We start from the raw sequence: 15,358 nt of genomic DNA, 5'->3' as shown, positions 1-15,358 counted from the left end.
GACTTAAAGGTGTTTGAATATAAAATGTCACAGAAGGTTTAGAATATTTTGGTTTTGTTTTTTAACTTTTCTCACTGGCATGTGGAATCTTAGTTCCTCAGTCAGGGGTGGAACCCGTACCCCCTGCACTGGACGACCAGGGAAGTCCTGAGTTAGAACAATTTTGATCCTTCTCTGTGGTTACCAATATTGGACTCCTGAGTCCATTTACAGGCATACAATAAGAGAAGACAAGGCATAGAAAAGTCATTCTAATGATCAAAACATATATGTGTATGTAGAGAAAATGTATTTAACTTCTAATCTTAGCTTAGGAAAGTATTTGTCATAATGTAATATGTATTCACGGTAAAATTTCACTGTTGTATTCACTATTATATCTATGCTGCTTAGCAACAGTACTTGGCAAAGACATTCAGTTCAGTTTAGTTCAGTCACTCAGTCGTGTCTTGACTCTTGCGACCTCATGAACCACAGCACGCCAGGCCTCCCTGTCCATCACCAACTCCTGGAGTTCACTCAAACTCATGTCCATCGAGTCAGTAATGCCATCCAGCCATCTCATCCTCTGTCATCCCCTTCTCCTCCTGCCCTCAATCTTTCCCAGCATCAGGGTCTTTTCAAATGAGTCAGCTCTTTGCATCAGGTGGCCAAAGTATTGGGGTTTCAGCTTCAACATCAGTCCTTCCAATGAACATCCAAGACTGATCTCCTTTAGGATGGACTGGTTGGATCTCCTTGCAGAGACATTAATATTTATGTAATCAGTGAATATGAGTATATAAATGAATGATTTTATGGCAAATAACCCAGTTTGACTTTGCTAAATAGTTGGTAACCATTTAGAACATTTCAGAGGATGCCGTCACTGGGTTGTTCTTAATTATTTTCTCTAACTGGAATGAGTAGGAGTTGGATGTATTTTTTGTGAATGTTTACATGAGTTAAAGCAATAATTTAGAGAAAAAGCAGGGAGCCTCTCTCCCTTGTCCATATTTAATGTGTTCTGTTAATTATGGGGAGTTCTTTTAGTGCCACCTACTGGGATTAAAGGATATTTGGGTTATCAATGAACCTCACTTCACTGTATGCTCGTTTACTTTTTATTTATAAAAGGCCTGAAAACAACTACTATTTTCCGGATTTGCATCACATGCGGTATGAGATTGAAGACGGCACTACACCCGGTGGAAGAGCACTTCGGTTTGGGTTTGATCCTCTGGAGTTTCCAGAGTTCAGCTGGAGGGGGTACGCTCAGATGACTCCGGTACAGGTAAGCAGCCAAGGGGACCAGCCTCAGGGCACAGCCGCCCAGGCGTTCGCCCACAGCTCTCTCAGCAGGTCCCCCAAAAGGTGGACTCTCCCCAAAACTGACTCCAGCATTCTTGTTCTGCGGAGTATGGATGGGGCTCGGGCTAAGGTTGGATTTTATATTAAGCGTATATATCGATTTCAAAGCTTACTGTTACTTTAATTTGGTCACCAAGTCAGAAAATGAAGCCATTAAAGATGGTGTTTATCCCTGGAGACTTTTTTAAAAATTGTGTAACTTTTAAATTTCAGCATAATAAAAATAATTCAAAAAAGTAACACAGACTATTGTCTAAAAAGTTTACAGCACATACACAGGTAAGAGAAAAGCCACAAGTGAGAAAGGTTTCCTCCAACACTTAAAAAAAAACATGAAATCGTCAAATAAAATAAACAATGTACAAAATAAGCAATGTATGAGGAGATAATCCCTTAAAGACATTTTCACAAACCTGCTCCTCTTTATTCTGACTATATAAATTTAGGTGATACTAAACATAAATTGTGTCCTATTGTGTCTAATATGTTGACTGTCAGCTCCATTCTTTTTATAAGAAGTTTCCCAGGGACTTCCCTGACCATCAAGTGGTTAAGACACTGCAGGGGGCTCAGGTTCAATCCTTGGTAGGAGAGCTAAGATCCTGCATGCTTCGAGGTGTGGCAAAAAAAAAAAAAAAAAAAAAATTAATTAAAAAGAAGTTTCCCAAATGAGATTAGGCTCTATTTTAACATGAGAGACCTTTTTCTTTAAAGCCATTTGTGGAGAATAAAAATGAGTTGACAAATAATGCTAATAAAACCTGTATTGCTGATTTTTGACCAATACTTAAAAAAGATTTTTTTTAACTCTGAATTACTATATGAACATAAACTAAGATAGAGGAGGAGTTGTAGTCAGTGCTATTCCGTTTTTCTTTCCATATTTCTCCTTTCCTTCAGTCCTCTCTACTGTCTCCATTTCTTTTGGCTTTGCAGTGGAATAATAAAGGAATTTACACATTGCCTGTTTGCCTTTGGAATTTATGCAACATTTGTAACAACATTTCTGTATTATAGTCATTGAGTAGTTTTGTTCTTAGAATTTCCCTTTGAGGTTGTTCTCTTTAAGCTGTTGCTTAGTGGAGAAATTGAGAATCAAGAGGCAAGTTGATGATAATTGTAAGTCAGTACATGTTGCAACCAGGAGTCCGAAAGCCACAGCTGAAGTTCCCGTGTGCCGCAACCAGGACCTGGCGCAACTAGATAGGTAGATAGACAGATAGATAAAATAACTTAAAAAATCAGACAGCTCTTAGAGAAACAGGGATGGGCTCACAATTCCCTAGGAGCCTGCATTGATTCTAATGTTGCTACTCGCCTGGCAAAGTCCCCTATCTAGGTTGCCTTTCTTTAACAGTACCTAGCAATCTTAGGGAGAAGGCAATGGCACCCCACTCCAGTACTCTTGCCTGGAAAATCCCATGGACGGAGGAGCCTGATGGGCTGTAGTCCATGGGGTTGCAAAGAGTCGGACACGACTGAGCGACTTCCCTTTCACTTTTCACTTTCATGCGTTGGAGAAGGAAATGGCAACCCACTCCAGTGTTCTTGCCTGGAGAATCCCAGGGACGGGGAGCCTGGTGGGCTGCTGTCTATGGGGTCACACAGGGCCGGACACGACTGACGCGACTTAGCAGCAGCAGCAGCAATCTTAGACACTTCACTGTTTACTGTTTTCCCCAAATATGGCAATTCTTTGGTTCCCTCCTCTTACTCCACTGTTCAGAAAAAGGCAGGGATTCCACTGAGTCATAATAGGATGTGAGTGGAGTGACTAAGAGCCCGGTTAAGGTATATACCTCCTCCCAGGTATTTGCAGTTTGAGAGAAGAGCTGGTTAACACAAAAGAATGAATTTCTAATGATGGATTTTTCTGTTAGTATTTTTAGTCAGAGAACTTGGGTGGTGTTGCCTGGAATCACCACTTACTTTACTCTGCCCTTAATACATTCTTGCATTATTATTTTCCAGTGTGGAATTAACCCGTAAAGATGTGAAAATGAAAGTGTTAATCCCTCACTTGTGTCTAACTCTTTGGGACCTCACAGACTGTAGCTCACCAGGCTCCTCTGTCCATGGGATTCTCCAGGCAAGAATACTGGCGTGGGTTGCCATTTCCTTCTCCAGGGGATCTTCCTGACCCAGGGATCAAACCTGGGTCTCCTGCATTGCAGGCAGATTCTTTACCATCTGAGCCACCAGGGAAGCCCTAGAATCAACCCTTAAAGATGAATTCCATCAAATTGTGAGGGCCATGGAGATCCTCAGGGTGGGTTGGCTGCCACCCTTTCTCTCAGAGCAAGGGATTCTACTTAGCTCCAGTCTTTACTGTCATCGAGGTCTCACTCAACAAAAATCCCCTTCGTTTCAACCAAAGGAGCTGAAGGAAAGGCCTAAAGAACTACTGATTTAGAAATTTCCATGTTTCATGAACTTTCCTTGGGATGCAACTAGATCTGGACATGTGGTCTGTGGTTCAGAATTGAAGTAGTCCAGACTCTCCTTCAAGGTCGTGGGCACAGCAACACTTACACAGCACTGTATGAGGACCAGAGACCTGGGGACCAGCAGAACTCCCTGTCCCCAGCAGAGAGCCCATGTTTTTCTCCAATAGGGATTGAGATAAATCCCATATTATTTAGCAGGTGTATTTTAGTTACTTCCAGATCTCATCCTTTCCTTGGGCTTCCTTGCTGGCTCAGATGGTACAGAACCTGTCTGCTATTCAGGGGATCTGGGTTTGATCCCTGGGTCTGGAAGATCCCCTGAGGAAGTGGGTAGCTACCCAGTTCAGTATTCATGCCTGGAACATCCCATGGACAGAGGAGCCTGGTGGGCTACAGTCCATGGGCCCACAAAGAGTCAGACACGACTGAGCAACCCTCACTTTTCCACAACCTCTTCTTAGCCTCCACTGGTTTCTGTGACTGTTTCAAGTGTTATGTATGTGAAGTAGACTCCGGAGTTGTCTCTTCCTGATGGGGCTGGTGGTGGTCTCTAACATACTTTCTTTTCCTTCTCTTCTGTCTTTATTTCTCCCAGCCAGTGGTGGTTGCCCCTGTCATTGTGGCTTTTCCTAAACTAATTCATCTAACCTTCTGCTCTGTAAGCCTGATTGCTAAAAGGTCAAAAGAGGAGCTTGGTTGCTGAGGGGAGTGTGTTTTCACTGTGACTTTAATTGTAAGTGATTTTAATTGATTGGCTGACTTGCCTGTTTTCATCTTTCACAGAGTTAGTCACTTGGTGCTTGTTGAGTGGGTGTGCATGTGGTGTTATTTGAGTGTGTGTGTGGGTGTGGGTGTGTATAGTGAAGCCCAGTAGTGAAACTTTTGAATAACGTCACTGTTTGGCTAACATTTCTTTTAACCAGTTGTCTCTTCTATACTTTATGGGTTTTTGGTATTTTTCAGAATGAAGTGAGAATCATGTTAAATGTGGGGAAGTCAAGTCTCTCCTTGTTTCATGTTGTTCTAAGATATATGAACCCTGGAACTGAAGCAGTATCTGGTCGTATAACTATTTATCCATCCTGGGCTAAGGCAGGTGAGTAAATTTTCAAGCCGCTTTTGGATGAAGTGATTTATTAGTGAAACAGTTTCTCCAATTTTCGCAAAGTTGATCTTTTCCGAAAACATGAAGACTGCAATGATCGGGACCCTTATGGTCTGTCCTTTGTACCTTTTCTGTCTCTAAACGTTTTGCATGTTTAAGTTGTGCTGTTAAATTTGTTATTAACTGTCATTAAAAAAAATCAGTATAACAGTCTGTGAACCCTGGCTGAACCCCATGGATTATCACATCACCACAGGGTGAAGCTGATTTATAGCTCATTCAGGTAAATTGGGTGTCACTTTGCAGAGTTACTTGAGGGGCCTTGGCCTCCTGCCCTAAATTCTCCCATTGTTTCAGGCAAACCAAGTAATTCAAGGAGAAAGGGGTGAGGATAGGAGTTTTTAAGACGAAAGTGGTAGGGACTTCCCTGGAGGTCCAGTGGTTAAAACTCCGCTTCCGCTGCGGGGGACAGGGTTCAATCCCTAGTCAGGGAACTAAGATCCCACTCGCGGTGTGGCATGGCCAAAATATAAATAAATAAATAAAATGCTTTAAAAAGGATGAATGTGGCAAAGCATGAAGCCCAAGAGGGCTGCGGAAAGGAGCATGCCAATCTCATTTAGGGGTGAGAGACTCCTGAGGACAGAGGAGGGGCCCAGTCAGAGGGCAGTTCCCACCACAGTCAGAGATGAGGCCTGAACCTCTGTTCTGCAGGGGGTGAGGGCTTCTCTTGGTCCTGGAAACAGACTCCAGGAATATACTAGTATGAATTCCACAGGAATACAAAATGGCACGAGTGGAAATCTATTAGGATGGAAATTTAAGCGTCTTCATTGAGTATCCACGACAGATTGGGACTTAGAGTAAGAAATGATGTTCCTATGTTGTGTCATTCAAGCTTACAAGGGTGGAGGTTGATTTCTTGTTGTTTAGTTGCTAAGTCATGTCCGACTCTTTGCGACCGCATAGACTCTAGCGCATTAGTCTCCCTGTCCATGAAATTCTCCAGGCAAGAATACTGGAGTGGGTTGCCATTTCCTTCTCCAGGGGATCTTCTCCACCCAGGGCTGGAACCCGTGTTTCCTCCACTGGCAGGCAGTCATTTACCACTGAGCCACCAGGGAAGCCCAGAGGTTGATTCAGAGTATCTAATAGGACGGATTGGCAAGCTTGCTTTATTATTTCAAGAAAACTCCAGCATCTATTTCCTTACATGATGAGAATTTTGAGAACTGAAGAGGGCTGAGGTGGAAACAGCTGAGAGGTGTAGTAAATTTTCTAAGCACACAGCTGATCTCTGTGGACAAGCCCCAGTCTTCAGACCCCAAACTCTTATGGACCCACTGCCTTCCCAGTGACAGCGTCATCAGCAGTTTGTCCTCTGTTAACTCAAACAGTTAGAATCCGCTGGCTTGTTTTCTTGTGCTTTGGGACACCTTTCCTAAGCCCCCACGTCTGAGTCAGGAGCCCAGTTGTATATTCTTTAGTGACCTGCTTTCCAGGTGGCGCTAGTGGTAAAGAACCCACCTGCCAATGCAGGAGACTTAAGAGACACAGGTTTGATTCTTGGGTCAGGAACATCCCCTAGAGGAGGGCATGGCAACCCACTTCATTATTCTGGCCTGGAGAATCCCATGGATAGAGGGGCCTGGTGGGCTACAGTCCATTGGATCGCAGAAAGTCAGATAACGACTGAGCAGTTGAGCACACATCAATAGAAATTTTAAAAATTCAATTACATATAAAGAAAAGGGAAAAATAGTTTAATATCTATGTAATGTATTGAATACTTACTATGTACAACAAACTTTTCTAAGCAGTTTGCATGTCTTCATATATGTAATAAATTTTAAAATGACTCACAATCACAGCATAGATAGCCACTGCTAGTATCTTATCAATATGTTGCTAGTCTGTTTTATACATAGGCATATGCATTCATGCTGTTGTTGAAGATAAGATCAGTAAATCTGGTCAGTTCATATGATCAGTGAAGCATCTGAAAGTTTCTCAGATGTAAACTGAATGTTTTAAGTTGAATATCTAAAATCAGAACACTGACTGCTCAAAAGATGCCCTAAGCAATTCTTTTCATTTCTGATAGGTGCTGCTCAAACCAAAGAGATCATATTCCAGCCGAGTAAGGAGCCAGCCTTTGTCACTGTACCTGGAAATGGTTTTGCAGACCCGTTTTCAATTGTACCAGGGACGTGGATTGCTTGCATTCAGGTGGAGGGAGTCCTGCTGGTAAGAGGGGGTTCTGAGTGGTGATTCTTCCCCTCTTAGAGATGGTCCATCCTTAGCGACCACAGTGAGCAGAAGACAGAAGAATCATAGCTGATTCCCTTTTAGATATAGGAACCTGTGGTGACATTTGTCCTTACATGGCGTAACAATATACGTTGTTCAGTCGCTAAGTCCTGTCTGACTTTTGCAATTCCATGGACTGCAGCCCGCCAGGCTCCTCTGTCCATGGGATTTGGCAGGCAAGAATACTGGAGTGGGTTGCCAGTCCCTTCTCCAGTGGATTTTCCCAACCCAGGGATCGAGGCTGCATCTCCTGCATTGGCAGGTGGTTCTTTACCACTGAGATATCAGGGAAGCCCAGGCATAATAATATGGGAAACAAAATAGATTTTATAGTCTTCCAGCCAGTCTCTTACAGGCAAAAAAAAAAAAAAACATTGAACTCATGAAATTTTAACAGTATCAAAATAAATGTAAAACCTTGATGAGCCTATGTCCCAGCCTTTCAAAAATTTCTCTGGGATTTTTCATCATGAATCAGAAGGGTGATAAAAAAGATAACCTCTCTGGGAATCGTGCAGAATGAATCAGAAGGAGCTAGAAGAAGAGAAGATGCTAAAATCAGTCCAGTTCTTGGTGGTGAAAAGAGAAGGGAGAGACAAAAAGCCAGTGCCTCTCTGTGACAGGCTTCCTGTGTCCTTCTGCGTTGACTGTGGTAATAGCATCACCAGATTACCCTGGACAAAAAACTCCTTGCCAGGGGAAGGGCTGTATCCTTGCACTTTAATAGAATTGCCAGAGAGGCCAGGGATGAAGCCTGCCTTCTCAGAGAGGCCAGGGATGAAACCTACCTTCTCAGATCTCTGCTTTGATGTCTGCTTTTGCTTATAGCAAGGTCTTTTCAAAACAGTCTTTGGTAGTTCTTGGTTTCATGTGCTCAGAGTGGAAAATGTAAAGCTTTTCCATCTGGCTCAACTCTTGATTGGCTAAATGAACAGATCTCAGGCAGGTTCTTTAACCCTCCACCTGCCCCACACAGAAGGAACCATGCTTGTCCATATGGTGCTTTCCAAAGCTAGGATCTTATCAACAGAATGTGAAGGCTTAAGCTGTCCCTGCCTTTCTTGTGCTTCTTAGTAGAAAGCTTTGTTGCTTTACTAAAGTTTAAGGATGTTTCACAGATGTAGAAATGAGGAGGAAAATCCCATTGAGGCCAGTAATGGATACAAAGTTGGACTAATGGAAAGAAGAAGTTCATGATAAAAATTACTACATAGGCCATAGGCATGGAAAATTCTTCATGACGTTTAGCCGCTGCAGTTGTGTCATAATTCATATGTTATTGTTGTTCAGTTGCTAAGTCATGTCTGACTCAAAAATTCATATGTATGCTTCCATATTATGATCTCATCTCATTTTCTCTAGAAATATTTTATTGAGCACGCCTTATCAAACTTCACTGTTTTAGAATCTATGGGACCATAAAGTAATGGGGAAATACGGTCCCTGCCAAAGGAAAGCTTATTAACAGAGCAATAACCATTTAAAAATTAGTATTGGAGAAATGCAAATCACAGCTATAATGAGGTATCACCTCACACAGGTCAGCATGGACATCATTAAAAATTTTACAAATAATAATTGATGGAGAGAGTGTGGGGAAAAGGGAACCCTCCTACACTGTTGGTGGGAATGTAAGTTGGTGCAACCACTGTGTAAAACAGAATGGAGAGTCCTTAAAAAGCTAAAAATGGAGTTGCTGTGAAAGTGAAAATCGCTCAGTCATGTTCGACTCCTTGCAACCCCTTGGACTATAGAGTCCATGGAATTCTCCAGGCCAGAATACTGGAGTGGGTAGCTTTTCCCTTCTCCAGGGGATCATCCCAACCCAGGGACAGAACCCAGGTCTCCTGCATTGCAGGCGGATTCTTTACCAACTGAGCTATCAGGGAAGCCATATGATCCAGCAGTTTCACTCCTGGGCACGTATCCAGAGAAAACTCTAATTTGAAAAGGTACATGCACCCAAATCTTTATAACAACATTATTTACAATAGCCAGCACATGGAAGGAACCTAAATGTCCATCAACCGGTACATAGATAAGGAAGATGTGGTGTATATATACACAATGGGATACTGCTGCTGCTGCTAAGTCGTTTCAGTCGTGTCCGACTCTGTGCGACCCCATAGAGGGCAGCCCACCAGGCTCCCCTGTCCCTGGGATTCTCCAGGTGAGAATACTGGAGTGGGTTGCCATTTCCTTCTTCAATGCATGCATGCAGGCTCAGTCGCTTCAGTCGTGTCCAACTCTGTGTGACCCTATGGACAGCAGCCTACCAGGCTCCTCTGTCCACGGGATTCTCTAGGCAAGAATACTGGAGTGGGTTGCCATTTCCTTCTCCACAATGGGATACTACTCAGCCATGAAAAGAATGAAATAATGCCATTTGTAGCAACATGGATGGATCTAGAGATTATCATACTAAGTGAAGTAAATCAGAAAGAGAAAGACAAGTACCATATGGTATCTCCTATATATGAAATTTAAAGTATGATACATATAAACTTATTTATAAAATAAAAACAGACTCACAGACATTGGAAACAAACTTATGGTCACCAAAAGAGAAAGGGAGGAGTGGGGGATAAATTAGAAGTTTAAGATTAGCAGATACAAGCTACAGTGTATAAAATAGATAATCAGGTCCTACTGTATAGCATAGGGAACTATATCCTATAATAAATCATAATAGAAAGTACATATATATAACTGAATCACTTTGCTGTATACCAGGAACTAACACAACATTGTAAATTAACTATACTTCAATCAAAACTTTTAAAAAATTGCATTAAAACCCACTCAGGTATTAAGACCACTGAGCCCCTACTTTTTCTCTCCCACACATTCTCCACTTCTTTGTTATAGACAAATTGAGGGCTGTGAAGAGAGAAAAGCCTTGTGGCCAGTATACGAGTCTCTCACTGTTATGACAAACATTCCCCCTCCTTCCCTGGGCAGATAGGCAGGGATGCTAGGATGGCAGAAGTCCAGCCTCTGGCCTTTTCTGAAGAGCTGCTTCTGCTAATCCCACCGTGGGCTCCACTTGGCAACCTCAGTGGAACATGTTCTTCCTCTCTGGTCCCAGGACAGGCAGTGGGCCAGGTTCAGGCTATGATTCACCAGGATCACAAAACATCACTTTTTACATGAAGCCAGGAGAGCGTTGCTCTGCTGGAGGAGTAAAAAGCCAGACTACATTATCTACAACTCTGGATCCTATAGGGATGAAGGCAACCAGCATGTCAAAAGAACATCTTTTCAATGGACAGTTTATTATTATCTTTAGTTCTGAGTTTATTAACAACCCAGAAGAACTGGTAAAACTTCCCTGAACTTTGGAAATAAAAATGTTTGCATGAAACGCTTATCTCTGATGCTTAAGAAGTGAAAGTATTAGTCACTCAGTTTTGTCTGACTCTTTGTGACCCCATGGACTGTAGCCCACCAGGCTCCTCTGTCCATGGAATTCTCCAGACATGAATACTGAAGTGGGTAGCCATTCCTTTCTCCAGGGGATCTTCTCGACCCAGGAATTGAACCTGGGTCTCCCACATTGCAGGCAGATTCTTTACTGTCTGAGCCACCATAGGTTGCTTGATGTGTTCTGATGAGTCAGGGGGCAGAAAGAAAAAGCAGTTGATATGGAGAATTTAACTAGAGTGCTTCACCTGGTTATTATTCATTTAGCTAGTATGTGCAGCTATTTTATCATTAACACTAACTTAGGGCTGCCCTCCTAATGAGTATTCATTGTTTTGGTCTTTATCTCCTAGGACTACCTGGTGCTGCTCCCCAGGGACTACTATGAGGCCCCCTCGCTGCAGCTGCCAGTCACGGAGCCGTGTGCCCACGTGGGCCATCCCCAAGAGAAGTTAGTATGGGCAGCAGGTGCATCATTGGGTCTTCTAACTCAGGAGCCTTGGGTTCAAGGATTCTCAGTAGCCCTCAGGATCATGACTGCACAGGATGCTCTGGTTAATGACTCAATTGTGCCTTTTCTCTGTGGCAGTGACTGTGTTTCATGTAAGACTCACAAAGCACTTTGTACCCTGTAGCTAGGGCTTCAGAGTGACTCTCACCCTCTTACATGAGGAAGTGGCGATGTGTGCCCAAGTAATATGCTCAGGGTCATGCATCTAGTGAGGGGAAGAGCTTACAATGAATCTGAGTTTGTGGACCACTGCTTCTCCCATTCCTCATGCAGATGAAAATTTATCGCATGGTCCCTGTAGTAAGCACTTAGTAAGAGTTTGTTGAAGAGTGATGAGTGAATGAATGAATGCATGGGATGGATAAGAGTCCTGGGGGTGAACTTTGATCCTCTGTGTTATGTTCTCATTGTAACTGTTGCATTTTGTTGTTGTTGTTGAAGTTGTTTGCTTTACCAGCATTTGCCAGTAACCCGATTCCCCTGTGCCCTGGCTTGCGAGGCCAGACACTTTCTGCTTGATGGGGAGCCGAGACCCTTGGCGGTGAGGCAGCCCACCCCTGCACACCCAGTCATGGCGGACCTCAGTGGAAGAGAGGTGAGGCAGCCTTTTTTTGTTTTTCTATCAGGTATTTTACCACCTCCCTGTCCTTCTGCTGAAAACCCTTGGCCACAATTGCATCTCATATTCAGGTAAATCTGGAAGACCTCCCCAGAGGTGTTAATTAAAGGTGTGCTGAGCTCTCTGGTTCAGGCTGGGGCTGGGCAGTCCACCGCGCTGAGCCGTGGGAGGGCTAGTTTTCCATCACTTTCTGTTCATGGCGGGCAACACGAGCAACCTCAGAATTTTTTCCTTTTGATTCTCTGGATTTACAAGGGGGCATCCTGTTCACCCTGATTCGGGGCACGATCTCTCTACAAAGCCTCCAGAAATCACACAGCTCACCCTAAAAGGATACAACGCTCACTGACTGCTCATCCCCTCGGGCTAGACAATTCGTAGCAGCTGAATTCCTTGAGCTCAGATTCTGGAACTGCTACACCCAAAGGCACCTCCTTCCTGGCTCAGAGGACAGGTTACTACAGGTCTTGGCATTGCTTTTCTTCCAGGAGTTCTTTGAGCCTCGAAACAATTTAAGACTGTACAGTTTTAAGATTTGAGTTAGAAGTACTGTGTATGAACAATAAGAACTCATTACTTCAGAATGAAGACACACTCACACACAAAAAGCAAAACCTTTCTCTACAGTGTTTCCATTCCTTACTTTTTACAGTGTTCTCTGTTTTGTACCCTTGAGGAAAACGTTCATCTGGGATTAAATCCATGAAATGAAAATATATGCAGTATTCTCACTCACCATTTTGATGTGTATCTTTTTGTAAACTACATTCCTAACATTTTCAAGGTAGAAGTTGTAGGAGTTTGATGGTATTTCTTAAGTTTAGTCTTTATTTTATTTGAGTTTTTATTTTACAACTATTATTTTTACCCAAAAAAGTATGTTGTTCAGTCAGCCAGTCGTGTCCAACTCTTTGTGACCCCATGGATTGAAGCATGCCAGGCTTTCCTGTCCCCCACTCTCTCCTGGAGTTTGCCCAAGTTCATTTCCATTGAGTTGGTGATGCTATCTAACCATCTCATCCTCTGCTGCCCTCTTCTCCTTTCTACTTGTTATAATAAGAAAAACAATATGCATGGATATATATGGAATCTATAAAAATGGTACAGATGATCATATTTGCAAAACAGAAATAGAGACACAGACATGGAGGACAATCTTATGGACACCAAGAGGGGAAAGGGGGTTGGGGACGAGATGAATTGGGAGATTAGGACTGACATAATCACTTCCCCAATCGCTCAGCAGTAAAGAATCCGCCTGCAGTGCAGGAGACTCGGGTTTGATCTCTGGGTGGGAAGATCGCTTGGAAAAGGAAATGGCAACCCACTCCAGTATTCTTGCCTGGGCAACCCCATGAACAGAGGAGCCTGGTGGGCTACAGTCCATGGGGTCACAAAAGAGTCGGACACGACCGAGCGACTAAACAACAATGTAGAGTAGATAACTAATGCGAGCCCACTGTACAGCTCAGGGAACCCTCCTCAGTGTTCCGTGGTGACCTAAATGGGAGAGAAATCCAAAAAACAGAGGACATATGTATTTGTTGTTCAGTCGCTTAGTTGTGTCCGACTTTTTGCGACCTCATGGACTGCAGCACGCCAGGCTTCCCTTTCCTTCACCATCTCCTGGAGCCTGCTCAAACTCATATCTATTGAGTCGGTGATGCCATCCAACCATCTCTTTCTCTTTCGTCCCCTTCTCCTCCTGCCTTCAATCTTTCCCAGCATCAGGGTCTTTTCTAATGAGTCAGCTGTTCGCATCAGGTGGCCAAAGTACTGGATATATGTATAGGTATAGCTGATTTACCTTGCTGTACAGTAGAAACTGTCGTAACATTGTAAAGCAAATATACGTCAATAAAAATTAATTTAAAAGAATAATATGCATCAGGAAAAACAAAATGATCTTACTTCCTCTCCGTTCTAATCTTCAGTCCACTGTCTCTCTCCCTGTCCCTGCTGTGTGTATGCATACAGATGCACATACATGCATACACATATACACAGATGTGTGTGTGTGTGTGTGTGTGTGTGTACCCCACTTAGCAGGGAGGTACAATTGGGAAGGGCTGATGTCCAGAAAGTAATGCTGATGATTCATCAGGAGCTGTTCCTGCCTCTGACTTAGCCTGGAGCCATAGCTCTGAGCTGTTCTATTTGCATGATGCATACAACTCAGCCCTGAGCTGTCCAGTTTTATTTAAAAATCCTTTTTTACTGTTTTATCTGAAGGCCTGGAGACTTATGCTGTCTGATTCAGTATATATTTTTTTTAATTAATGAAACTTAAGTAAACCTAAAAATTCAGTTCTTCGGGTACACTAACCACATTTCAAGCTCTCGGTAATTATATCCGTCTAGTGCCCATTGTATTGGACAGCACACATCACAGAATATTTTGCCATCACAGAAAGCTCTATTGCACAGCATTAATGAAGCATTAAGATCACTGTGCTAAAAGTCAGAGACTAACAGTGTTTGTTGTTGTTGTTTAGTAGCTAGAGTTGGACTCTTTGACCCCATGGATTGTAGTCCACCAGGCACCTCTGTCCACGGAATTTCCCAGACAAGAATACTGGAGTGGGTTGCCATTTCCTTCTGCAGGGGATCTTCCTGACACAGGGACCAATCCTGTATTGGCAGTCCGATTCTCTACCGCTGAGTCACCAGGGCAGCCCAACAGAGTTCGAGAAGGTCTTAGGAGTCATCTGATCTCTCTTCCTGGAAAAAATTCTTTATACATTATCCTTGTCAGATATTGATTCATTTAGCCTCTGTTGAATACTTGAATTGATGGGGGACTCACTTCTTCTAGAGGTAGCCTAATCCAACAGCTGTGGTGCCCTTTTTACTCTAGAAACTTCTCTGGGAAACTTTCCTGAGTTATTCCTTTGATAAGTTATTTCTTTATCTTTAGCCCACCTTTTCAATAGCCTTATCTTGTTTTATGTTTTGAGAGATTTCTTAGATTTTTTTTCTTCCAACTCCAACCACAACAGCAACCTCAACTCCAACCCAAACCTACACACACACACACACACACGTTTCATCTTTTTTTGATCTATTCAATTAGTTAACATCCAATTGCATTCTAGCTTCCAAATTTTTCATGTCTCTGGTCTGTTATTTTCCTCTTCTCTATTCTCTTTTCTTTGTGGGTTTATGATTCAAAAAATATTTACCCTTATTTTTGTGGATTTCTGAGAGGGAGGATCAGTAAATAGGTGTGCTACATCCTATAAGTTTAACCGGAAGTTCCAGGATGTACTTTGTGATGTTCTGAAGTTTCATTTTTATGTGAGGTGCAGATTTATTTTTATTATTTTAGTACTCAAAGTGCAATTTCATGTGACGAGTCATGTCTTTTATCCTGGGAATCTTTTGGATAGTATCTCTACAGATATTGCCACTTCTACAGCTAAGTCACTTCAGTCGTGTCTGACTCTGTGTGACCCCATAGACGGCAGCCCACCAGGCTCCCTCGTCCCTGAGATTCTCCAGGCAAGAACACTGGAGTGGGCTGCCATTTCCTTCTCCAGTGCATGAAAGTGAAAAGTGAAAGTGAAATCGCTCAGTCATATCCAACTCTTAGC

General features: G+C 42.9%; 1 protein-coding gene across 1 annotated transcript in view; it reads left to right on the top strand.

Annotated features, from left to right (window-relative positions):
- LAMA3 (laminin subunit alpha 3) overlaps nucleotides 1–15,358 on the top strand; it is a 250,109-nt gene that overhangs the window by 97,985 nt on the left and 136,766 nt on the right. Inside the window, exons 19-23 of the mRNA XM_027525882.1 lie at nucleotides 1,117–1,273; nucleotides 4,761–4,893; nucleotides 7,007–7,149; nucleotides 10,989–11,086; nucleotides 11,588–11,741. Coding sequence (XP_027381683.1) covers nucleotides 1,117–1,273; nucleotides 4,761–4,893; nucleotides 7,007–7,149; nucleotides 10,989–11,086; nucleotides 11,588–11,741 — 685 coding nt within the window. The remainder of the gene's footprint in view (nucleotides 1–1,116; nucleotides 1,274–4,760; nucleotides 4,894–7,006; nucleotides 7,150–10,988; nucleotides 11,087–11,587; nucleotides 11,742–15,358) is intronic.

Source organism: Bos indicus x Bos taurus, chromosome 24 (assembly GCF_003369695.1).
Source record: "Bos indicus x Bos taurus breed Angus x Brahman F1 hybrid chromosome 24, Bos_hybrid_MaternalHap_v2.0, whole genome shotgun sequence".
Lineage (NCBI taxonomy): Eukaryota > Metazoa > Chordata > Mammalia > Artiodactyla > Bovidae > Bos > Bos indicus x Bos taurus.
The sequence above is the reverse complement of the archived record's forward strand: the minus strand, read 5'-3'. Positions and strand labels throughout refer to the sequence as shown.